A 26,515-nucleotide genomic window follows, 5' to 3' on the forward strand; every position below is an offset into this window, starting at 1 on the left:
ATGGGAGGGGGAACAAGCTTGCTTTGGCCCGGTTCAAGGCAAGTGTATAGTGTAAGTCGCCCTAAGCCAAAGGATAATGAATGAATGAATCATTTCTAGCACATACTGGCTGTTTCTCAATATGCGTTCTTCAGCGATCTTGCATCCTCTTGTTCTCGTGTAACGTCATCAATAACTGGCAAAGTTAGGTTCCAAAACTCAAAACTGCAAGAACAGAGGGCGCGTGCAAGTTCCCAGATGTGTTCTTGATATCGAGGATGCACCGTTGCAAACTTTGGCTACTTCTCAATTCTAAGAATGCAGAGAACAAACTTGCGTTCTTTTGAAGGCCGGTCTTGCCAGGTCACTTTGGAAGAACAAACTAAAGAGACCATGAGAACAGAGAAGGCGTCCTGTGAGAAATGAGATTCTGTGTTCTTCCTGATGGGAACATGACCTCTCACACGTGTTTAACCGAAAATTATTCCAGCATTACAGCATTCATACAACATTTTATAGCTTTTGCCTTTTCACAATACATGCTATGCATAAAGACTTTATAAATATACATTGCAAAATACAAATAAAACAGATTTTAATACGAATTTTAACAAATAAACTGTGTTTACACCTTTATTAAGATTTTCATGTTAATGTTTACTTTCACCATCTCATTTAGGGAACCTCCTGAGATAAATAAGTCATCTCTCTGAACTTTAACAATAAATCTATATAAAATGCTGTGCTTCCCACCTCCAGTTGCAATGACTTCTGGGATCTCTCGAGCGTGTTTGGTGATCAAGTCTGCATCGACACATCCTCAATACTAAGAACACATAGAAAATTTTTACATGTCCTATGTTCTTGCGGTCTTGAGTTTTTTAACTGAACTTTGGCAGTTGATGATGACGTGACACGAGAATACAATAAGCAAAATGGCTGAGGAATACAAATTGAGAAACAGCCTTGAGCACCTAAAAGTCTCAGAAGTCATTGCGACTGGAGGTGGTAACCGCAGCATTTTATCTAGATTTATTACTTAAGTTCAGAGAGATGACTTATTTATCTCAGGAATTTCCCTAAATGAGACGGTGAAAGTAAACATTAACATGAAAATCTTAATAAAAGTATAGACACATTTATTTATTTATTGTTTATTTACTAAAATTCATATTAAAATTTGTTTTATTTTTATTGTGCAATGTATATTTGTGAAGTATTTTATGCATAGTATATATTGTGAAAAGCGAAATACAATAAATCATTGTATGAATGCTGTAATGTTTAAATAATTTTCAGTTAAAAATGCATGAAGGTCATGTGACCATCAGGAAGAATGCAGCATCTCATAGCATGCGTTCTGTGTTCTCACGGTCTCCCAAGTTCGTTCTTCTGAGAAGGCCTGGCAAGACTGGTCTACACAAAAACTCAAGTCCATTTTCTGTGTTCTTGGAATTGAGAAACACCCGAGTTCGTTCTTCCTGGGTAACCTGGCAAGGCCGGTCTCCACAAGAATGCAAGTCCATTCTCTGTGTTCTTGGTATTGAGAAACAGCTGTTGTAATTCATTCATTCATTTATTCATTTTCTTGTCGGCTTAGTCCCTTTATTAATCTGGGGTCGCCACAGCGGAATGAACCGCCAACTTATCCAGCAAGTTTTTTAGGCAGCGGATGCCCTTCCAGCTGCAACACATCTCTGGGAAACATCCACACACACATTCAACACGCACACTTATACACTAGGGACAATCTAGCCAAGCCAATTCACCTGTACCACATGTCTTTGGACTGTGGGGGAAACCGGAGCACCCGGAGGAAACCCACGCGAAGGCAGGGAGAACATGCAAACTCCACACAGAAACGCTGTTGTAATTGTATCCACATATTAAAATCACAGTCATATGTTGAAAAGATTTGTCATGGTGGTAAAAATGAATGAAATCGAATTAAATTTTACTTACTATCAATTCATTTTAAAAATCATTCATATATTCAGCTAATGAATGTATAAAAATTGTTTTGGCCTATTTTTTTTAAGTAAACCCAGACAAATTCAGAGCTTGTTGATCAACAATTTCAGAAGGTAATAAGGGCCTCATTTCTATTTACTGAAAAAAAGAAAAAGGCTTTATTTTGTAACCCATTTCGGGGAAAATGCCTACAGCACAGGCTGAAGGAAAGAGAGAGGATCAGGGCTTACGATATGAAGAGATGAAGGTCTTTATAGAGAATATTAAGATGCAGGGCCTGTTTGATGTAGCGGTATGTATCATGGCATAAATAAAAATCAAAGTCTTGATGAAAGAAGCAGAAAAAGGAAAATGCATAAGTAAAAGAATAAAAGGTCAATCGCTGGCAGACAGAGGAGGTGCTTATGAATAGACTACGGGAGATGAAGAACGTCATCTATTCCTCTGCTCTAAGGATTCTGCCAGCTGTGGCTTTATTCAATAAAGCTCAAACAAGAGACGCCTCATCAAAACCAGAGGCTAATTAATAATCCATTAATACAAAACGGCTGTGGATGTGTGCATCTGCGAGCTGCATGCATGTCTGTTTGTGCTTGTGACTGAAAGGGAAATAGAAACAATGAAGGGCAGAGACTCCATTTAAAACCCTCCAGACCGCTTGTCTAATTGGAGTTGCTCCTCGGGACAGGCTCAGGGGACACCCTAATTACTAAAGGCGTAATCGCTGCTCGTTTAATACTCAGACCCGACAAAAACCTGACAAATTCCCTCAAATCCGTAGAGTGTTTGGGCCTGTGCCTCAGATGAAAGCCGAACATTATCTGGCCATGCAGGGTAATAACCTGATTTGGTTGAAGGACACCTTAGAAAGCAAGTGTGTATGAATTCTATGCTAATTTAAGGACAAATTTGTCCCCGGAAGTAAATAAAATTAAAAAAAAAAATGCTTTTGGGGATAAGCCTACTTTAATAATGTTTAACTTTGAAATCATGTCAACCAGCAGTTATTAAAGTATTATGGTGTCTGCTCAATAGCTGTTTCTATCCACCTATTCTTATGCACATTTTGGAATATTGCATAAAAAAGGCTTTATGGAAATGTCAAGATGCGCATAAATTTTGTCTTGAGCGGCTGCTCTCCAAAAGAGTGGTCTCTTCTGCGTTATAAGTAATATATTACATTAGAAAAAAGCCCATGGTGGCTTCTACCTCTGCAAGTTCAATTGTTCTTCTTGATATTTGGCGGCTGTTTATTAAAAAAGGTTTCGTTCTCTTTGACATCATAAAGAGTGCATCCAGATACTATTGGCTCACTGTGCGTGAAACAATCAACCAATAAGAATGATTGTAAACATAAGAAAGCCGATTGGCTGAAAATTTTGTTAAGGGCCAATAGTTTAACAGGACTTTTGCTTTAACTTGCACATGGTAAATACCATCATGTGTGTGTGAGCACACACAATCCCCATGGTCTTCTCCCTCACACACACACACATACGGTAGGTGTTTATCATGGTAAAGTTAATGCCAGATCCATTAAAATAAATACCAGAATGCAAAACACGAATATCTGACATTTTCCGAAACAGGATCCGGCAAGATCCTGCTCAAATTGAGCATTGTTACAGCACATAATTCAATTAACTTCCCCCGGAGTTAATTTTGGGAGTTTCATTTTTAGCTTAACTGCACTTTGGCTTGATTCAGGAACATTTTATTCATGTCCCCATGACAAATGAGATATTTGATGCGGGTATGAGCTGCTTTAAGAGTGCTGTGTTAATGGAGTTGTCAAGTCGGTAGGTGCAGGGAATAGTGTCAAACAGTCGTGTGTGTATGAAATATCCTGTCGCGAAACATAGCAAAAATCCTACATGATGGTAATCATTTGATTGTGGTGTTTACATGTCTACTGCACTTCAATAATGTGACTGAAATCAGCATACTCCACATCTTAATCAATTTCTGTTTAGTTTGATTATGACTTTAGTCGGATTAAATTAATCCAAAATCGCCATATACATGGTAGACTCTTAGAGTATTGTTTTAATCACATTAAAATCGGACTATTGATGTCCATGTAAATGAGAACATCAAAATAAAACATAACCTAAAACCAAACACTGTAAATGTAACCTTTTATCCTTTCTGAAAACATTATCTATGAATACATACACAGACACACAGTCCCGCTGCCTTAAAAGCTTCACCTGTTGACCACCAGCCCAATATTTCAGCAAGCAGAATGACAAATCTAAGCAAAGATTTGACTCTGGAGTCCCAGCACATTTTGAAATGCATTTCACGTAAGCTTTTATTCAAGCCGGATGCCAGTGAAATGACCACTGAGGGCATGATTGCATGCGTCACCGTGTGTCACCATGTCGATAAAAAGAAAAAAAAAGTCTATGATATTTGCCTGAGGCAGGAAGGAATCTCACTGTAATATCATGAGGTGTGTGTGTGTCTGCATGTGCGCCGGTGTCGGTTTATAGATAATTACAATAGCTCTGGCTCACACCGTTTTTCCTGACCCATCCTGAACTCATCCTCTGCCTCGTTAAGCAGGCCTGAATCTATCAGACTAATTAATCACCTCCTCAGTTCATACACACACACCTCTCTCACCTGCAAACTGCTCAAAATAATGATGAGTTCATACAAAAATGAAAAATCCTTCATTATTGCCAGTTTTCTAGATGCATGCTTTAAATAATGTTGAACAGTGTTGTTTTTTAAGCATGGTAACATCTTAAACTTTTCAGAAATATCAGGGCATGCAGAAACTCAATGTATTTAGACATGAAAAGTTAGAGATTTAAGTGATTTTGAATGTGGCATGACTGCTGGTGCCATACGGGCTGACCTGAGACCTGAAACTGCTGATCTGCTGGAATTGTCACACACAACGATCTCTAGGGTTTTTAAAGAGAAGGGACTGACTGATTCAATCTTATAAAAAGGTAACAATAGCAAAAAAACAACTATTAATTATAATTAGAGGTCTCTAGGAGAATCTTTAAACTTTGAACCAGATGAGCTATACAGCAGCAAAAGCATACTCAAACTCAAATCCTGGAGGGCCACAGCTCTGCACCGTTTTGCTCCAACCCTAATAAATTTTAAATGATTAAAGACGATATAATAAATGCATTTCAGTTTTTATTAAGTGTTAAGTTGAGTCTCAAAAATGTCCTAAAGTCTGTTGCCTTAAAACTTTAAGTTGAGTTACCTTTTTTTACAGGTGTTGTTGACCTGTAAGAACATTTTTACATAAAATCACACAGCAAAGATATTAACTCCACTACAAATGTGAGACTAAAAACATCATCAAAAGAGGATTTTGCTGCATTATATAAGGCAATGACTAATATCTATATTGGCCATGCCAAATCACATAAGCCTACAGTTTTTATTTTTAGTTCACAGCGGTTTGTTAGGTACCATTAATCTACAAAATAATAATATAATATAACATAACATAACATAACATAACATAACATAACATAACATAACATAACATAACATAACATAACATAATATAACATAATATAACATAACATAACATAACATAATATAATATAATATGTAAATAATATGCAATTTATTATATTGATTATTATTATATAGGTCAGTGGGATACTTTAATAAAGTAATTTAATGTGTGCGTTAAATATAATAGACATTGGTTGATAGGCGGTACCGAAGCTTCTTCTTGGTCGGTTGCAAATCTTTTTAAATGCATCAAAGGGAAGCACATATCTTAGCCTTACCCTGGAGTTTGTTCAACATCCGCCTATGAGCACACTGTTGACACATCTTTCGACTGAGGGAAGCAAACTGAGGCTACAAGTCACACAAGCTCATCAAAATTAGATTATTTCCCTGGTCTGATGAGTCTCATTTACTGCTGTGAAATTAGGGTCAGAATTTGGAGTGATCAACAAAAATATGCTGCTGCTGGTATAATGCTGGAGAGTTATTTTTTCTTGCCACATTCATTTTATACAAATAGGAGTGTTTCAACAGCCTGCCTAAGTGTTGTTGCTGAACAGGTCCATCACATTATGACCACAGTGTACTCATTTTGTAATGGCTATTTCTTCCAATCTATCTCCTCATCTAGTTCCTGTCTTTTTTGCCACCATGAATTAGGCAAGATGGGGTCCAACTCGGTGCTATATGGTGTACTAATAATATGATTCATTCATTCATTCATTCATTCAATCATTCATTCATTCATTTTTCTTTTTGGCTGACTCCCTTTATTAATCTGGTGTCACCACAGCGGAATGAACTGCCAACTTATGCAGCATATGTTTTATACACTGGATGCCCTTCCAGCCAGAACCCAACACTGGGAAACACTCTCATTCACACACATACACTACGGACAATTTAGCTCACCCAATTCACCTTTACCACATTTCTTTGGACTTGTGTGGGGGAAACTAGCACCTGGAGGAAACCCACACCAACATGGGGAGACCATGCAAACTCAGAAATGCCAACTGAATGACTCGAATAAGCAACCTACTTGCTGTGAGGCAACAGCACTAGCCACTGCACTCCCGCGCCACAAGTTTAATAAGTTATAATATGTATATACGTATATAATAAGTTTTTAGAATTTTGTTGAGTGTTAATTAAAAATCTGAAGCCAAAATCACATTTGGACACTGTTACAATGAGAAAATACATAAAAACCAATGGATACATGTGAAGAAATTTACATTATTAAATGTTTATTTGTTCATTATTTAATCAAACAATACATCATTCAATCCAACTAGCAAGGCTCAAAAAACAAGACAGAAAAAGATGACATTACTTTTCTGTCAAATGACAGTTGCAGTGCTTCTTTCACATTACATGACACTTTCCCTTAAGTGCTCTACAAGCTTTTTTTAATCCGCAAAGGATGAATGCCAGTCAGTCTTTTTACGATTTTTGCATTAGGTTACATTATTCTCCATGTATCATAGCAGAAACTAAATGTCCAGTGAGTGGCATTAATAATGATTTACCATATTGAAAATAACACCCCATCTATGCTAATGTAAAATAAAAGCACTTGCTATGGCAACCCAATCATTTAACTATGCCTGTGCATGACTTTTTGCATTTTTTTTCATGATTTTGGTTTCAATGGATTTGTACCCAACCACCACCACACATTACAAATGCATGCTTTAGAACCAAACAATTTAGCTGTGTCTAAAAAAAGGCTAAAGAAAAAGCTTTTCTTATTTTTATTTTTTTTATTTTTTTTAATCTTGTTTCTAGTCCAAATATTTAACAATTCTTAAATCATGAAGCTTTTTTCTAAGCAAGCAAAAAAATGTCTTGTTAAGCAAAATGACCTTATGTCAAAGCAAAAGCAAAGATTATTTTGCTTACCCTATTGGCAGATTATTTTGCTTGTTTTAAGAAAAAATTCACTCAATTTTGATATATTATTTCTGAAAACAAGACAATGTTTTTTGTGTGTGTCTGGATGCTTCTTGATTATTTATATATATATATATATATATTTGGACTAGAAACAAAGACAAAAAAACAATTAAAATCATTTTTTTGCAGTGCTTACTTGATGATTATGGAGATACAAATGTGATGAGAATATTAAAATGCTGCATTTTACTGCAAAATGTATTGTAGGTACCAAATTTCTTTATATGTTAGTTTGTTGTAATTTGAATCATTTTTGAAATATTGAATTGTGCTGACAGAGACATTTGCATTTTGAGTTTAGTACAACTATTATTAATTTCTTTCATACCTGGATAGGTTTGTAGTTACAATTAGGGCTGTGCAATTTGGGGAAAATATTGAATTGCGATTTTATTTTTAATTTTTTTTTATTCCGATTTTAACTAATTTTTCTATTTAATTTTGTAGTCAAGCTTCAGCTCAATAATCTGTATCGTAGCTTATACTGCTAAACTGCAGTGAGTGTTAGTTGAAAAAGGAACTGAAAAGATATTAACTTATATTATTCAAATTAGTTTTTTAATATTCAGAAATGAAACACTAATTTTTCTCTAGAGCCACAAATAAAATGACCTTACCTTTTTCTAATTGAGTTGAACTCAAATTAGGGAGATAGTGTAGCTTATTATTAAAACAAACAAAAAATAATTATAAAAATGCAGAACATTCAGCAAACTAACTTGGCTGAAACAACTCTGAAATTGTACCTTGCTGTTGCTAGTGTCATTGTCAATACTTTCAGTTGACTTTTTAGCAAGATACTCCTCAGCAGCCTGTGGTGCTCTTTTAGGTGCTGGTTGTTGTATTTCCTCGTGCCGTGTCTGTGACTTTGAAACCAAAATATTCCCATATTATCGGTGCCCTGTTTTTTTTATATTAATTAGTCTTTAAATGCTTCTGAAGCGGTAGCTAGACGCCATTGTCCCACTTGTCTGCACTTTCCTGTTTGTTTGTTTTTTAATTCTGATTGGGCAGAACAAAAGTGTGCTCACTCAATTGGCTAGTAAGACTGTCACACACAGACGGCAGTCACGCATTGGCTCTAAGTGGGGGAAATTAAATAATACAGATAAATTTCATATCACAACCTTTTGCAATTAGCAGATCGCAATGTTTTAAATCACAATTGAGATTCGATTTTGATTAATCTCACAGCCCGAGTTATAATGCTGTTCTTATTTTCCAGTACTAGGTTGCGGCTGGAAGGGTATCCACTATATAAAACATATGCTGGTATAGTTGGTGGTTCATTCTGCTGTGGTAGCCCCTGATAAATACGAGACTAAGCTGAAAAATGAATAAATGAATGAATGAATAAATGAATGAATGAATGCTGTACTCATTTAAATGTTTTTAATTTAATCAACAATTACTGCTCTTATTAACAATAAAAGACATGCTCTGCTTTTTGTTGTTTTGGTTTAGTTGTTTTCTCCCCAGTGCTAATTATAATAAATGTTTTACAATAAACTGTAATCACGTGACTTTACTCATTTGCAGGTGGTCAGTGAATAAAACTCTGGGTTTCTCTCCGAGAACACAAAGAGCATGAGAGTGTTTCCGCTCCCATTTAAGCAAGCAATGATGGCTGTCCATAACCATGCAGCGTAGAAATTGCAAGCCAGCCTAGATCCATAATGCAGGTGTATGATCAATAGAGAATAGTTAAGCAGCCATTACAGATGTGCCACAGGTGTCAAGTGGCTGAAGTGGCCACGACCCTAATGAGAATGAAATGAAAGATATATTTCAGTGTCTACGCAGATGCTGGTCATTAGCCCTTCATGCCGCTCATTAAGTCACTCCTCTCTTTTTAGTCACTGAGCTCTGTGGCAACGTAGAGACCACCTGTGCCAGAGCACCATCAGTGCTGCATTAACGCCAGCTATTGAGCTATGAGTGTTGTTCGGGAACACTCTATCGTCATGGTGACATGACGTGGCAGCGGATTATGCCAGAGCTCTGCTGCCGAGCCGTTTGGGAGATTGACAGGTTTAGAGAATCAGGAAGAAATTAGTGTCTTTGTGCATTCTAATCCCATTTATTTTGCATTCCCTAACTGTCACTCCATTCTAAAAACAGACAGAAACAAAAGAATACAGACCAATACATTTGTATGTATTTATTCAAACACACACACAAGACTGAAGTGGTGTAGAAATGACGTCAGAACCTGGAGTAATAATTCACAGTGGGTTCCCTCAAGATTTTTCCTGTGGGGTTTTACAATTGGCGCTTTTCAAGTATGACTAAAAGACGACATAAACTGCATAAACATGTACCCAATATGTTTTTCTTGTTATTCATTAGTAGGCCCAGACATTGTGGAAAATCTGTGGATTTATGCGGAACGATTTTGGAAGTATCATAAATCAAAATGTAACATGAAATTTAAAAATAACACCTTTTTATTATTATAATTATTTTATATTTACAATGCAAATCCAATTAGATCCATATATTTGTTAAACAAAGCCAGTCTCTCGTATGATATATCTATTAAAAAAGACAGAAAATATTACTTTACAAACTGTGTTGTAAATAAATCATATGCACATTTTCATATTAGTTAATAATATTACTGAAATTAATTTAAAAACCAAGTAAATATAAATTTACATACCTTTAAACAAGTAAATAAAATTTACTCAATGACGCTCTAAACATATGAAAACTGAACACTTTCATATTAGTGAATAATTGGGCTAAAAATCTGTGAAAATCTGCGGATTTCTGCGCACACAGATTCAGTGTGGGCATACCTATTAGACACTGTGTGTTTCATAAAATACACACCACAGCTTCAAAATACACAATTTAGATATGTGTGTTTGATCTATGTTAAACAGCAAATGGTAAAGCATCATTAAGTTATTGTTTAATTCAGACCAGATTTCTTTCTCATAAATAGAAAAACTCTATTTTAAAACTCTATAGGAAAAACTTGAGGGAAGCATGGCAAATTATTGTTCAGTCATTCTCATTATCATATTAATTCTAATTACATATGGATTTCTGACTTTTATTACACTGCTCAATTAAATACTTGATCTGTTGATAACAACCATTAAACCTGACTTGGCTATATCTAGATTCCTCTGTAAATATCTAACACTTTATAAAGATAAACTGTCTATACAGGTATACATGACTCTTCACTTTGGTGTCCTTGGGGCATACTAAACAAAGATTCTTATCTTAGAGTACATGACTTAAGATATAATATGTAATTCGTATTACAGCAGTAAATATTAACTTGATTCGGGATGTATTTATGTATGTATTATATTACCTTTGCTTCAAATTTCAAAAAGAGAATTATCGCTTGTGTGAGGTGTTTCTAATGCAGCGTCAATGGATCAGGACAGTAAATTTGATGTTAATCTCTTCTCTGGCAGCCGTCCTTAATCTCACACAATTTTTTTCCTTTTTCTGAAAGTCTTTATTACATCATCGGGAAGTTTTTCTTTTATAATTTGAGCAAATAAGATTGTAAAAAAAAATATTTGTTTTATTCTCCCATTCACTGCACTCAAAGTTTTTCCAACTATGACGACTTCTGCTACCCGGAAAGGTGAAAACGGTCTATCTCAGGTCTGTTACTAAGCAATCAATGTGAACGTGTAAGGGCTGCTAATGAGTTAGCCTAAACAAAATGGATAAACAAAACCGGCAAGCTTTAAAAATCCCATGAAATTAAAATACATTTTTTTAGATGTTAGTATCAGGATTATACTTTTTTTTTTTAAATCTATAATCTTGTGTCCTCCAAAACAGTAACAAAATTCATTGTTTAGAAAATATAAAACTGATACAAACATGTTAAGCTTGTAGTTTGTCACTTCCACCAAAATGGATCAACGGTTTTATTTACATCACCTCACACTACAGTTTCTCATCACATCATAACCAATAAAATGCTCTGTTTTTTAAAGGGGAGGAGCTACACTATGTCCCACCCACTCTTTGTGTTTAGGTTGAGATTTAGTCAAACATTGAATAAAAATGGAAGACCTTTATGACAAACTAATTTGTGACATTTGCAAAAGTGCACAAGCATATTGTGCTACTTTGCAAAAATGAGCTACTTCACATTAAATATCACCTTTTGCAAAAAATAATGTAAGGCATTAGTCACTATAACTCACACGTTGTTCTCTGTAATGCTGGTTGCAGTTTGCGTGCTAACTGTAATATCATGTTGTGCGTTAGTCTGTCATTACTAATAAGTGTTTTTGTCACTGAAATTTGAAACATCCTCAGAGTCCTCAAAGGGCCGTTCTATCATTAAACATCATCATTCTTCATTTTTGGACAGCTCAATTATAAGCGTTTTTCCTGTTAGCTTTGAATACTATAATTTTAAAGTTAGGGCAGCTGTCGGGTTGCCCAAAGTTTTTAGGATTTTCTTTTCTTTTTTTTTTCTTTTTTTTGTGAAGTTAGGATTTTCTTTAATACCTTCTTTCTACATACAACGAACTTAGGAAATGACATACAGCGATAACTTGTGTCCTAAATGTTTTCCTAAATAAAATGTCCATGGTCACCAAACAGACAGGATAAGATTTGTGGAGTAAGAGTTGAGTTAACCCTTTAACTTCCACTACGATAAAAAAGTATATATACTTGGTTAAATTGTGTTCCTTAAACTACTCTAAGCAAATTTAGCATATTTTGTTTTGTTTTAATCTTGAAGAGATTATGCCAATCCTAACAGGATTTGAATTGATGATGCCAACCCTGTGAGGACTTTGAGGACACGCTTAAGCAATGTTCTTATTTACAGTAATGATCAGACCAAGGGGTGGTTCTATTTTTCTCAAAAAGTGGTTCTGGTTATACGCCTCATTTAGGCTACTATTTAATTATGAGATTTAAATGCGCATTTTCATGACATTTAAGCACTATTTAGCTGATTTAGATTGTCGGATGGTCATCATAACCAAAAAAATACAATGGAAAATTCAAGGGTAATAATAGCCAAGATAGTGTTCAAATTCATTTTAATATTGGTCATTTTTGGTGCTTCACAGCTTTACATTACTTTTCATTTTTTGTTCCAATATTTACAATAAAAGTTACTTGTAAAAGGTTTTCACTATTTAAAAACAATACAGCAAAGATGAATTGACACCATCAGATTGTATGTTTTCTTGCAGCTGGATGTTGAATTGTGTATACTGGCCCAAACTGATTAGCTGAAGTCACACTGAAGCAACAGCCAACAGAGGATTCCACTCGGTCTTAAAACCTGTATCAATTTTTTATTTTTATTTTTTTACTATTTATGATGGCATAGCAGTCAAAATGGGACTAATGAACTCATTTATGTGACAAATTCTGGACCTTTGTTAAAGAGGAGTCGGTCCTTTGAACCACTCAAACTCCCCCTGGCTACAGGCCTGCAGCAGATATTCACCATATATTGTGTAATTACAGGTTAACTATGTACATTTAGCCTAAAGCCAAAACCTTAAGTAAAGTAGAATTTTTTGTAATAGGCCTCATGATCACCTTGTGGTTTATTCTGTGTTAACTGAATGGAAAGACATTATTTCTTATTATGTTGCTTTATTCACTCCAGTCACATTCATCAGAACTAATTAACATCAGCTTTATGTCACCTTTATGTGTTTTTTTATTATTATTATTAATTGCTTCAAATACAAACACTATAATAATACAATAGGTAGTTGTTTTTTTTCTGTTAAGTACTAATTGTTGTTTTTATATTATTAGTCAGCCACATTTAGGACCATTGTTCAAATTTATTTAATCAGATTTTAAACAAATGTGATTAAATGTAACAGTTTATTTTTATTTATTTATTTATTTATTTATTTATTTATTTATTTATTTATTTATTTATTTATTATTGATATTTTAGATGTGCTGGTTCCCTTCATTCTGATTCACTCATACTACACTGACACACACGCAGCTATTTATACCTTTTCAGATAATAGGTTAGAAGTACACCATGCTATTTATAAAAAGTCTCTGATTACCATCGGACTGTGTGCTTTGTCACGGCTCCAGTACGTCAGTGCATTGCTCGTACTCAGTGGGAGTTCCTCTCTGATTTTATCACCCCTGCTGCTTCACATGTGATCCCTCTCAGGGACTTAAAAAAAAATCTCTGTCCAATTTGTCAGTTTCTTGCTCTCTCTGTCATCTCCTCATTTCTGAAAGCACTCCAGCCTCTCTGCTCTGCTCCAAGACGAGTGGAACCCGTTTATGTTTACAAGTGATTCAGTGGATGCTTTATGGCAGTTTTACTGATATTCCTTATTGGCTCTAAGAAGAAATTCCCTCAAGCGATATCGTGAAGGTGGAAAACTCTAGTGATTATGTAAATTATGTCAAATCTGAAAATTACAAACAGCCATGGTACTTGCAGCATGGAAAACACAACTTTGTTTAATTTAAGGGACATGTGTGTATAAAAATTATCATCAAGCAATGAAGAAAATAGCATTACAGTCATCATAGCATATTATGCATCTAGACTGATGCGTTTTAAAGTGGCATTCAAATGCTGTGATTAGAGAGATGCTGTATTAGATGGAACCATGGTATGAAAATCACATTCAGCCCAAATTTTATATTTTCCCTTATGTGCCAGATATGGATTTGCATATTTGCTTAAATGAACAGCACTATCTGCAGTCACGATTTGTTTTCAGTGAATTCACCCCTTCCTGTTATAACCCCTTTTCAATTATTTTTTATGGCTTTAAAAGGTTTTATTGGATAGTAAACTGAAGAAATGACAGGTAACTGCTGGAGATGAATATATAAATATATAATTAAATGACGTGAACTCATTGTCCTCAATGGTGTGACCGTCTAACACCAACCATCATGGGCATTGGCATATATATTCATAGTGGAATCTTGGGTCAGGCTTTTTTATTTGGTTAAAGTGTACAGAGTAACTTTAAACAACCTGACTTTTAATTTATTGTATTGTCATTTTAAACAAATCAATATTGTTTCTCAAAATCCAAAATCGAAACAAAATATCCTCCTTCAAATTCCATTTTATTATGAAATTCATGTGATACAAGGTTTGTCACACTTTAATATGGTTTACTGTAAGAGGGAAGAGGGTGCTGTGATATATGGTCCTAAAAAAGTATGTGAAAGCCTATGGAGACATCATTTTTGTGTATTACAGCCCCGTTATTTACATTTTGCCAGTATTAGAGTCTTTGCATTGGCTCCCAGTTAGATTTATATTGAATTTGAACATAGTCTGACCACATTACATCTGTGAACTGTTACATCCATCCATAGACATCCATTGTGTTCGACTAACACACATCTCTGATCTATGGGTGATCAGGCTTTTTCACCTGTCCTCTGTAATTCTCTGCCACCTGAAGGGAGATTCAGAAGCATGATAATTTTATAGTTTACTTAAAGATATGTTGTTTTTTAATCAGTCTAAACAGTCTCTCTGTCATTGTGTAATGTTTTTGCAACTTCCTAGACATATGTTTGCTGCCTTAAAGCATATACTGTATGTCTTGAGGTTGATCTGACTGATGCAATTCTTCTGTGATTGGATAGGAAACAAGAACTGATTTTTCTACTTTAAAAAATAGTGACTGCAAGTTGTGAAAAAAGTGGTGCCGTAAAAATACAGATACAGCACTAAAAGAAAGTAGGAGTACATTTTTTTTTTCGTAAAGTATAATTCCTTAGAAAAGCTACTCAATTACAGTTATTTGAGTATTTGCAATTAATTTCTTTACACTGTCTGCTAATACACCACACTGCAATGTCTACAGTCAGCAGATCACAATTCCATTCACATTACATCACTGTTTTGGATATCATAAAGTTGATTGGCACATTACACAACGCACAGGCAACATGAAAACCACAAGAATCTCCCTTCTTCTTTTAGATTAATTAGTCTTTTCAGGACTAATTTATCTTCCTTTTTTGGAAATAACTTGTAAATGTTATTAATATTGATGCCAAATTAAATGCTTATTATTTATTTGTATATTAAATTGTACTTTTGCTTATGTGTTTTGTTTGCTTAAGCTTCAGACTGTGGGAAGTGTTTCAGGTGAAGTGTGCTGCTTGTTTGTTTGCTTTGTATATGTTTGTTATTACGTGATGGACTTGAAAGTGAGATTTCGAGTGACAAGGGGCTATCCCTTTTAATAAATTCAAATTAACCATAGCAAGAACTGATACATAAAATAATCACACAAAAGTGGAATTGAGGGATATTTTCCAAAACATGATTCACAAGCTTTTATGTAACAATACTAAACCCCTATTTTTGCTAATTTTACTGAACTTTGCCTTTTTAAAGGCATAGTTCACTCCAAACTGAAAATTCTGTCAACATTTATTTATTTTGTTTCAAATCTATTTGAAAACAAAATACAATTTTAAGAAAGCTGAAAACCTTTAACCATTGAATTTTCATATTTATTTTTCTACCATGAAACTCAATGGCTGCAGGTTTTCAGCAGTCTTCAAAATATCTTATTCAGTATTTATTAATAGAAAGATTAAATGTAGATAGTGAGTAAATGTTAATTTCTGTGTCAACTATCCCTTTAACCACAAAACCTGTTCTGTGTGTTTGCTGTAAATGCAGTGTCCTTCATGAGAATATCTGTGTTAAAATGTAGCGATCTGAAGCAGCTCATAGTATTATAGTGATTAGCTTCTTTCCTCTCTGTCTGCATGTGGCCTCTGCTGGCACTATACAGAACAGCTGGATGCTGGATCCACTCATTATCAATTCAAAGACAGACTAATTATCATCTGATCAATCAGCGTATTCCCAGCAGTTCAGAGAATTTGTACAGTTTCTGAGAATAATGTAAGTGGTGCTTTACAGTGCAGAATTAGTGTTTGCATTGTGTATGGTTGCTAGGGCATTGTTATGCAGTTGCTAAGGTATATTCTGAGTGGTGGTTCTCATTCTGCTATGTGATTGCTTGAGTGTTTTGGGTGGTTGCTAGGCATTTGCTTATGATAGTCTTTATAATTTTCTTTTTTATAGGTTTTATTAGGTCTATTTAACAAGTGTGGCCCCCTTAAAGGGATAATTCGGCTGATACTGAAAACTCTGTCAGAATTTATTCACTCTTTGCTTGTTCCAAACCTTATTGACTGCCTTTTTTCCATCAAACACAAAAGCAGATATTTTGAAGAGAGCTGAAAACCTTTAACTATTGATTTTCATAGGATTTTTGACTACTACTATTGATCTCGCAGGTTTTCAGCTTCCTTTTATGGAGTATTTTTTAGTGTTTAACAGAAAAAAAAGAAACTCAAACAGATTTGAACAAGGAAAGAGAGTAAATAGCTAGTAAATTTTGGGTGAACTATCCTATATACAGTAACTATACCCTTTAATAAGCCAGAGGATTCAACTTATAATTTGTGTTTTAGCACAAGTGTTCACCTGTTTATATACGACAATAGTAAAAGAGTGTTTAACAACACATTTACCACAGTTCATCTCAAATTAAAACCTGTCATATAAAAATAAAAGTTAATTGTAAATTTTGTAAAAATTATTTGAAGTGCATAGGCCATATACAAAACTAAAAATCCTGGGTTCATTCATTCACTTGTCGGCTTATTGTCTTTATTAATCCAGGGTCGCCACAGCGGAATGAACCGTCATCTTATCCAGCACGTTTTTACGCAGCGGATGCCCTTCCAGCTGCAACACATCTCGGGGAAACATCCACACACTCATTCATGCACACACTCATACACTATGGACAATTTAGCCTACTCAATTCACCTGTACCACATATCTTTGGACTGTGGGGGAAACCGGAGCACCCGGAGGAAACCCACACAAATGCAGGGAGAACATGCAAACTCCACACAGAAATGCCCCAAATTAATAAAGGGACTAAGCTAAAAACAAAATGAATAAGTGAATGATAAATTAATTTACAATGTAGATTGTGTCAAAGCAGCTTAACATAGAGGTTCCAGTAAATTGAAACTGTCAGTTCAGTTTTCAGAGTTCAGTTCAGTGTGGTTAAACTCTTAAAGTGTGATTTAGGGGTTTACGCCTGGATTTTTCCTACTCAAATTCAAAAGCTTTCCAAATAGCAAAGGTTTAATATCATTTAAAAAAATTATCTAGAATTTTCAATAAAATCTGTTGAAAGTGATTAAAACAATTTTATATACTGTTTGTGTTATAATAAATCCCTACAAAAAAGAGGCGTTTTATTTTTTTTTATGAGCTCAAATTTCAAAGTGTACCTTTTTAGGTTTTGTGTGGTCTAGGTTGCTGTAATTAATTTTGGTGGTTCCTGCACATGTCAGTAATCATAGGAAAAAAGAAAAATGTTTCTATCATAATCTATGCAAAAGTTATTCTATTCAAACTGATGAGAGAACAGAACCACTTATGGGGTATTGGGCCAGTACAAACCTTCAAAATTTAAAAAATGCAGAAGTAAATGATGTCACTGACCCGGTACCATGTCCCAGAGTTTAGGAGGCTAAATTTCACTGCTGAAAGTCCACACACTGAGGAGCAAATCCATCAATAAACAGCTCCACAAGTCCCAACCAAGAAATCCAATGGCCACCGTGGTAAGGTACAAACTTTGCCAATTGACAAAAGTTAAGGAAAAAACCTTAAGAGAAACCAGGCTTAGGTATGGCATGACCCATATTTAACTGAAAAATATATATTCAAATATATTTTACAGTGTATGTATAATGTATTGTTGCATATTAATAAACTATACAATCAATAATTCTTCAAGACAACATCATGTAGTTTTGTTAGCTTAACTTATTAAAATAAATTATAATTATATAAAATATATAATATATATTAAAAAAATTTAACATTACACAATGTTTAACTTGATATTTGAAGTAGGTTTAATGCAATATGAGTTGAAATCTCATGTAAAGTTTATTTGAATTAAGGCAGTAACTTTTTTAACAGTGTGTCATTTCTTTTACACACTGATATTAGAGATTTCTAAATGGAATTTGTTTGGTGCTTTTAAATGTGACGCCAATTCTTGTTATATTAAAAAGCTTGAAGAACTTTTCCGTGAGATAACATCCATTTAAAAACACAAATCTCAGAGCTAATAGATTTTTTGGGGAAAAAAGCTTAATATAAGACAGAACTATTTAAATAAAAAAATTATTAAAAATATATACTTACCGGCATTAATCAGAATTGCTTATGCAGTGTTAAGCAAGATTATTGTTCTAAATATATGATCCATTAATAATTTTTCCCATATATTCTTATAATTAAACCCACATACTGGCAGTCCAAATCTTCTGCTTTGTAAAGAATCATAAAAAGGGGAATTAATACACCAATATTCATAGAAAAACCATGCATTTTTGTGTTTTGTGCATGCGGTGAGAGAGAGAGAGAGAGAGAGAGAGAGAGAGAGAGAGAGAGAGAGAGAGAGAGCAAACAGAACGTGACTCAAGCCTTAACACAAGGACAAAGACTTTAATCAAGCCCATTAACGGGCGAAAAATAGGTGCATAAAAATGTTCAAGCAACAATAGCATCATTTTTCCTGAATAACAAAACCAAAAAAGCCCAGCCAGCCAGAAGACAAAGATAAATAGCTTCATAACAGTGCAGGTGAAGTGCTGAGTCTCTACAGAATCCAATGCATTTGAATAGCATCAGTCCAGTGTTTACGCAGCAAAAAATAATTAGTCTTTCTCTCCAAAATCTCCCTTCGTGTGAATTCTTTTGTCTGACCGTTTAACAGGCACATTTACTAAGCAGCAGAGGCCATTCTGTGCTCTCTTTCTTCCAAACACACACACACACACACACACACACACACACACACATGCACCTTATAATGTTAACAAGGTTTTAGCTGTAACATGTGACTGTGTCCTGAAACAGTGACATGACATTTATTCACATTCACAGTCTGACTAATAGTACTAATGCTTCCCACAGCAAATACACCAAGGACAGAGGAGAATCACAGAGATGGTGGCAGGTTTTAAATTGGCATATACAGTTGAATTCAGAATTATTAGCCCCCCTGATTATTAGCCCTGTTCATATTTCACAATGTCTGTTTAACAGAAAGAAGCTTTTTCATAATAGCTTTAATAACTTATGTCTAATAACTGATTTATTTTGTCTTTGCCATGATGACAGTAAATAATATTTTACAAAATATTTTTCAAGACACTTCTACAGCTTAAAGTGACATTTAAAAGCTTAGTTAGGGTAATTAGGTTAACTAGGCAGGTTAGGGTAATTAGGCAAGTTATTGTATAATGATGGTTTGTTCTGTTGACTAACAAAATAAACATAACTTGAAGGGGCTAATAATTTTGACCTTAAAATTGTTCTTGAGAAATAAAAAACAGTTTTTATTCTAGCTGAAATAAAACAAATAAGACTTTCTCCAGAAGAAAAAAAATATTATCAGACATACTTTGAAAATTTGCTTGCTCTCAAAATCAAAATCAAATCAGTCAATAGTTCTGACTTCAACTGTACATTTAATATATATATAATTTTATTTTTAAATTGACAATTAGTTGATGATGATTAAATATCATTGTAAAACAACTATAAGTAAATTAATCAGTAAATTTGTGTGTGCGTGTGTGCGGAGTTGAATTCAAATTTATTAGCTCTGTGAAATTTTCATTATTAAAAAAGTGTTTTTAAACAATAGTTTTATTAGTTTCTTAAAACTTATTGCTTAAAGTGCTATTTAAGGGCTTAGCTACTAGGTAATACATTGGACCACAGTAGTTTGTTCTAAGGCCAATTAAAATATATAATAATTACATTATCAATTCTAACAATTAATTAATTTCATTTTTATCCACTTTTCTGGGGCTGTGTCGCAGGGGCAGCAGTCTCAGGAGAGAACCCCTCTCCCCAGACACTTTCTTCATTTACTCTGGGGGGATCCCGTGGCCAGTGTGTCCCGTGTCTTCCCCGTGGCCTCCTCCCTGTGGGGCATGCCTGGAACATCTATCTAGCTAGGCATCCAGGAGGCATCTGAAACAGATGCCCAGTAAATCAAGAGCTTTGCCTTTCGGCTCAGCTCCTTCTTTACCACAATAGACCGGTACATTGACCGCATTACTGCTGCCGCTGCATCAATCTGCCTGTCAATCTCACGTTACATCCTTCCCTCACATGTGAACAAAACCCCAAGATACTTGAAATCCTCCCTGAGGCAAATAATATTAACCTTAATATTAGAAGTTTTTAATTGCATTTATTTCTAAATTATTCATTTATTTTATTAATAAGACTCTCTTCAGAAAAAAAAAAATAATAGTAAATATTTGAAAAAATATCCTGTCTATAAAAATATAAATATATTTAATCATGAAACAACTCTTCATTTATTGGGATTTACTGTGCTGAAATTGTTTCATTTACTTAAATAGATTAATTTCCCAGTACCCATTAGGATTAGCTTTTAAACTTAAATGGTTTGTTGCAATCAGTTTTACTCATATAAGTTATCATACCTTTTTGGGTTTGACAGTGTCCAGAATAGTACCATATCTAAAAATAGCTACTAAATGGATATATACTGTATGCTTCAAGAGTAATTAAAACGTACAAATTAACATGCCATATTTTACTTTATAAAAACAAAGGTTTTTAAAGTCTTAACAGGCATGGGATTGGAATAATTCATGCCTGAAGATATAGTTTAGTCATTTTCAAGAAAAAAAGTCTGACAAATATGAATACATCTCATAAATGCATATAAGAAAAAAACAGAGAATGGCAGAGATGAAGAATCGAAGAGGGTGGCATGTTGCTCTCATGCACACTCTTGTGCGATCTTAACCTCTCTGTCTGCGAGTTCTTCAAAGCCTCGACGCACTGACAACAGCCTCAAATACAGTGTGACAATGACATTTCACTGTCAAGCCCCATCAGAAAAACACATTTCTTATTCCCACTTGAACCGGGAGCAGTAAACATCTTCAATCTCTGTCATTAATGATTATATAAAGGCTTTTTTTGTGCTAAACCATGCATTTTTCATGTGTGTGGACTCATAGAAGCAATTAAAATAATTAACAATGTCATCCAGCAAGCTCTTTGCATGAAAATACACTCATCAGTGCATACAAGGCCACTAATGATCAATTAACACATCCACTTTAAGTACACAAATAACTGAATAACAGAAAATAACATTTCTCTGATGAATCAGGAGAGACATTGAATGAAAACTAAATTAAGAAAACAATGCAGAATGATCAACATCATTTTGTTTAATTTAGTATATACATTTATATATTGAAATTGGATTAAATATCATTGTCGTGAAAACAATTGATCAGGTAATTAAAACGTGTTTAAAATACTGTTAAATGCCATAATTAGTGCATCATAGAAGTGCATATTAATAAACTATATTTTCTTCATACAGTTTTTTGAGACTAAAAATGTGATTAGAAATGCTGCTGATAAAACAGTTCAATCCTGATAAACTCACAGTGAAGATATTTTTAGTTTTTTCATTAGAACTAAAATAATAATAAAATAGAAATACCTTTGAAGCAAAATCAACATGCAGGTCTCGTTTATGCAATTTATGTTACTTATATTCACACTGCACTATTTTAGCTTTGATTTTTGCTCTGCGACAGGTCAAAACACCAATAAATGCCTAATATCTGAGGCAAATTATGGATTTGGATCCAAATTTGGATTTAATATCATGCTGTGTGAAAAGATTTCTAACTGAAAAACATATCAGCAATGACCTGCAGCCAATGAGAGAGCAGGATAGAGTGCAGCAGAGAGTTCCAGCAGGAGTTATAGACTGCAGTCTCAGAATAAACAAGCTCCACGATAAAATTAAATAGAAACAAAGAAACATTTGTTAATGCATCTACTAAAATGGTCTAACATTAAACAATACATTTATGTTCATGTTAGTTAATGTTAGTTAATGAAAATACAGTTGTTTATTAGTTGATGTTAACTCACGGTCCATTAACAAATGATAAGCATGAATTTGGGTTTTAATAATGCATTAGTAAATGTTTATTTATGAATAATAAATGCTTTAGAAGCACTGTTCATAGTTAGTTTATGTTAGTAAATACATTGCTAATGAAATCTTACTGTAAAGTGTGACCCAAATTATTTATTCACCTCCAACTCTTTTTTTTGTCCTCTCTCTTTGCAAAAGCACAACCCTTGTGTATTTTTTGTCCTTTTGCTGCAAATCAGTATTCAGCGCACAGACCATTTGAAAAAAAATGACAAGTTATTAAAAAAATACTTCTTGAAGGGTACCATTTTCAATAACGCCTGTGATCAGGAGTGATCTTGTCACTTCTCACAAGCCAGAACGAGTTGTCAGTGATTGTTTTGTAGCTATGCAGTGTGCATCCTCCTGTCACTGATACATAGTGCAGTGTTATCCCAACTGAACACTGCCCCAGAGAGTCATGCAGTATGAAAATAATGGCGATCCCACAATTTTGAAAATTTTGGAGTGTGAACTCAGCATTAAAGTCCACATGAACCGGAAGTTGCTGAGACTTTTAGTTCAGTATGTTGATTTACTTCCAACTGAAGCGAAATAATGAGTAATGGTGGGGCTTTGTTTTTGCTCATCATTCCCTAATAGCAAAGAAGAAATGCTCTAAATGCAGGATCAAATGGGCAGACTTTAATTGAAAATTACCAAAACAAACATTTCCTTTCAGTGGATTAACCTGCACAGAATAATTGTCTATCTAAAATTAGCGATGTGTGTTTGCAAAATAAGTTTTGATTTTACAAGAGACTTTAAATAGTTTGGTGAGTATGCAAATATATGCTGCGAGATGTGCTTGTAAATGTGTAAGCATTTGTTTTATGTGTCACAGAACAAAAGAGAATGATTTACCTAGTAGAAAAACAAAAACCTGTCTCATGTCCTTCACATAAAAAAAACAGTCTACCGGCTTTCATGTATAAAAGAAGAGGTCAGAGAAGGTCTCTTTTTAGACCTTCAACAAACATGTTTTCTTCTATAATTAACTTTACACTCTGTTGTCCCCGCTATCATTAATGCCAGACTTTTGAACAGGTATGACGTTTTAAAAATGGACTTACACAAGAAGACTCGTCTTTAGTGTTGCATCATCAATCTGATGACAGTGAGGCGCATTTATATGCAGAGGTGAAATGGCAGCTGGCAAATCAAAAAACATCTCCCATGTTTATTTTAATCATGTCTTGTTTTGAAAAGAAGAAATGGATTAAAATGAAGATTCTGTGATCCTGCTGGTTATTTATTCAAATCTTATGACACTGCCAGAATTTCAACAGAGGAAAGATTTGTGATTCTGTACCACAAATCATTTCAGCATAAGTCTTATGTTGCACAAGAATATTTCTGGCAATAGCCAAGTCATAATAATAGATTTTTTTAATACTAAAAAACATCATAATAGTAAGTTTACTACTGTTAATATATGAAGAGTTCAGATGCAAAAACCTCTAAAAGAAGTTTTATTTTTATTTTATTTCATTTTTTAAATCAGGCTCCTGTGTGGAGGTTCAGTAATTTAAATTTTATGGCAAAGAATACTCTTTTAAAAATCTCTAAAATGAAATAACTCAACATAAACATACAGTAGGTGTCAAATGCTCATTTTCGATGGACATTTCATACGGCACATCTGAACTTATATCAAAACTCTTGATAATACTGAAACTTGATTATAAATGATGATCATGAAAAAAAGAAATTGAATAATTATGTGAATTGGTAAGCATTTCAACCACTTTACAGACAATTTTTCTCAGTATTTACATTTTTTGAACCCTCAATTACCACATTTTCAAATAGGTGTATCTCAGCCAAATATTGTCTAATCCTAACAAAGTATGGAAACCTTATTTATGCAGCTTTCAGGGGTATAAACATGAAAAATAATTGCGCTTATGACTGGTTTGTTGAACAAAGATCACATTTTTGTGATGTCACTGAACATGTCAAATTTTTGATCAAAGAGTAGATTTTGCCAGCTTTAGGCTGTTGTTAAAAAACACATAAGCATTGACTTTATCAGTATTTAGCTTTCAAAACCAAAATACTCTAGCACCTTGCTCATTTCAATGTGTCAAAATTAAATAAAATGATTTTGTTATCAGGTGCAAATATCTATTGTTCAAAATAATGACTTGTTTTTAAAAATGTTACATTATTTTATAGGTATGTAAACAGCTTTTGTAAAAAAATAAATAAATAAATAAAGGTTTAAAAAATTCTTAAATAATACTTCCATTGTCAACAAGTCATGTCTCGCTCATCCGTATCCAACACACTTTCACATCTTTCAATGATATTGATTTTGTTGGCAGTTGTACAGGGAATTCCTGAATACACCACAGGATGGTGCCACGAATTAGTGAGAAAAGACATAATCACGAAATACTCGCAGCCAATAAAAAATATAATTATTTATATTATATTTTTAATTAATTATAATTATACAAAAACTTAATTTCATGCTATGCTTCTCAGTTTGCCAGCATTTTTAGCATCATGTCAAATAATGTTTCTCTATAAGGTTGATGATCAGAAAAAACGATGTTAAACAAGTGTCGTTCCAGTCATTATTTTCAAACAGGAATTGAAAACAATCCCAAAGTGCATGGTGGGAAAATTCTGTCAGTGCTCTATTAAAATCAGCCACATCTACACTCAAACTTTTCCAGTAGAAATTCATATAGCAATAACTCTTTATAAGCTTTCAATGCGCTCGCTGGAAACTATTTCAGTCTAATACTGTAGATAAACACCAGTTCCACCTGATATTGACATTACTACAAACATACCACACATTACTGCTACTTAGGATCACATGAATGTTCAACAATGAGTGAAAGGCTCACATCCAGACATCAGTGCCTAAGGAATCAATGACTGACTACAGTGCACACCTATTACCGGTGTCAAAATCGAAGCAGACTCACCATACACAATGGTCACCATGGAGACTGGCATGACCAGAAGTCCCAGAAGCATATCTGCAACCGCAAGTGACATGAGGAAGTAATTGGTGGCGTTCTGCAGTTTTCTTTCCAGATTTACGGCCATGATTACTAAAATGTTCCCAGCCACCGTAACAATGACCACAACCAAAATCAGCAGCGCAGCCCAGTTTTTGCGAACTAACTCCTCTTTGGTCGTCTCGCCGTTGCACCTTTGCGATGACAGCACTTCTGTCCTTTCGCTGGAGATGCCAATCATGGATAGATTGGGGAAGAGAGATGCTTCTGTGTCAGTCCAGCTTCTGTTACAGCCGATTGAACTGTTATGGACCACATTACCCAGCATTATGTCCGGGCTCGGAGTCCAGGAATCAGGGTCAAAGGGCATCAGGTTTGAAGAGGTCAACACGCTTTTGGGCACGGGTTTTGAAATATTGACATGCAAGTTCATAATGTCCCACACTGAGAGCCTCTCGAAAGCAAAAGTTTGTTACCTCCTGAGTTCACTTAGAGGCGATGCATTCTTCATGGCATCCTTCAAGCAGTCGTTGGCTCCAGAGCTTTGCTTCATTCTGTCCTCTTTGAAAACACTTCCCTCTACTCTTTCTCTGTCACCAAAAAGCCTGAAAAAGCCTGGAAATTGTCAGGTGTAGGGATAAAACGCCGTTCCCTTAATCCATGCATTTCTGAAAGCGCAGTGTGTCTGTTGAGTGAAGTCTTCTGGCTCCTTTCTGTTGTCGTTGTTAGAACACAACAGATTTTGTGAGCTGGATGACCTGCTAGTTGAGCGCGTGTCTCTCTCACTCCCTCTGTCTGCTCTCTCTGGCTGTGAGCGGAGCTATAGTGGAGTCTGGTCCTCCTCAAGCCAGTGATCATTCTGCTCAATCCAGCTGTGCTGAGAGAGGGAGAGAGAGAGGGAGAGAGGGAGAGAGAAGGAGAGAGACACTGAAGTGTGTGTCAGGGGTGTAGCGAAACTTCCTCAGGTGTTCCCTCTTTCTTCTGCACCTGCGACTGAAACTAGCAAGACAAATCGCGGAGCTTATTTAATGTGACAGGCGACACACA

General features: G+C 34.7%; 1 protein-coding gene across 1 annotated transcript in view; it reads right to left on the reverse strand.

The window, feature by feature from the left end:
* The window catches only part of htr2aa (5-hydroxytryptamine (serotonin) receptor 2A, genome duplicate a), a 43,162-nt gene extending 16,867 nt beyond the window's left edge, over positions 1 to 26,295 (reverse strand). The window contains exon 1 of the mRNA XM_087267884.1: positions 25,433 to 26,295. Coding sequence (XP_087124010.1) covers positions 25,433 to 25,901 — 469 coding nt within the window. The 5' untranslated portion in view covers positions 25,902 to 26,295. The remainder of the gene's footprint in view (positions 1 to 25,432) is intronic.
* Positions 26,296 to 26,515: the final 220 nt, after the last annotated feature.

This window comes from Danio rerio, chromosome 9 (genome assembly GCF_052040795.2).
Source record: "Danio rerio strain M-AB ecotype USA chromosome 9, GRCz13ab, whole genome shotgun sequence".
NCBI lineage: Eukaryota > Metazoa > Chordata > Actinopteri > Cypriniformes > Danionidae > Danio > Danio rerio.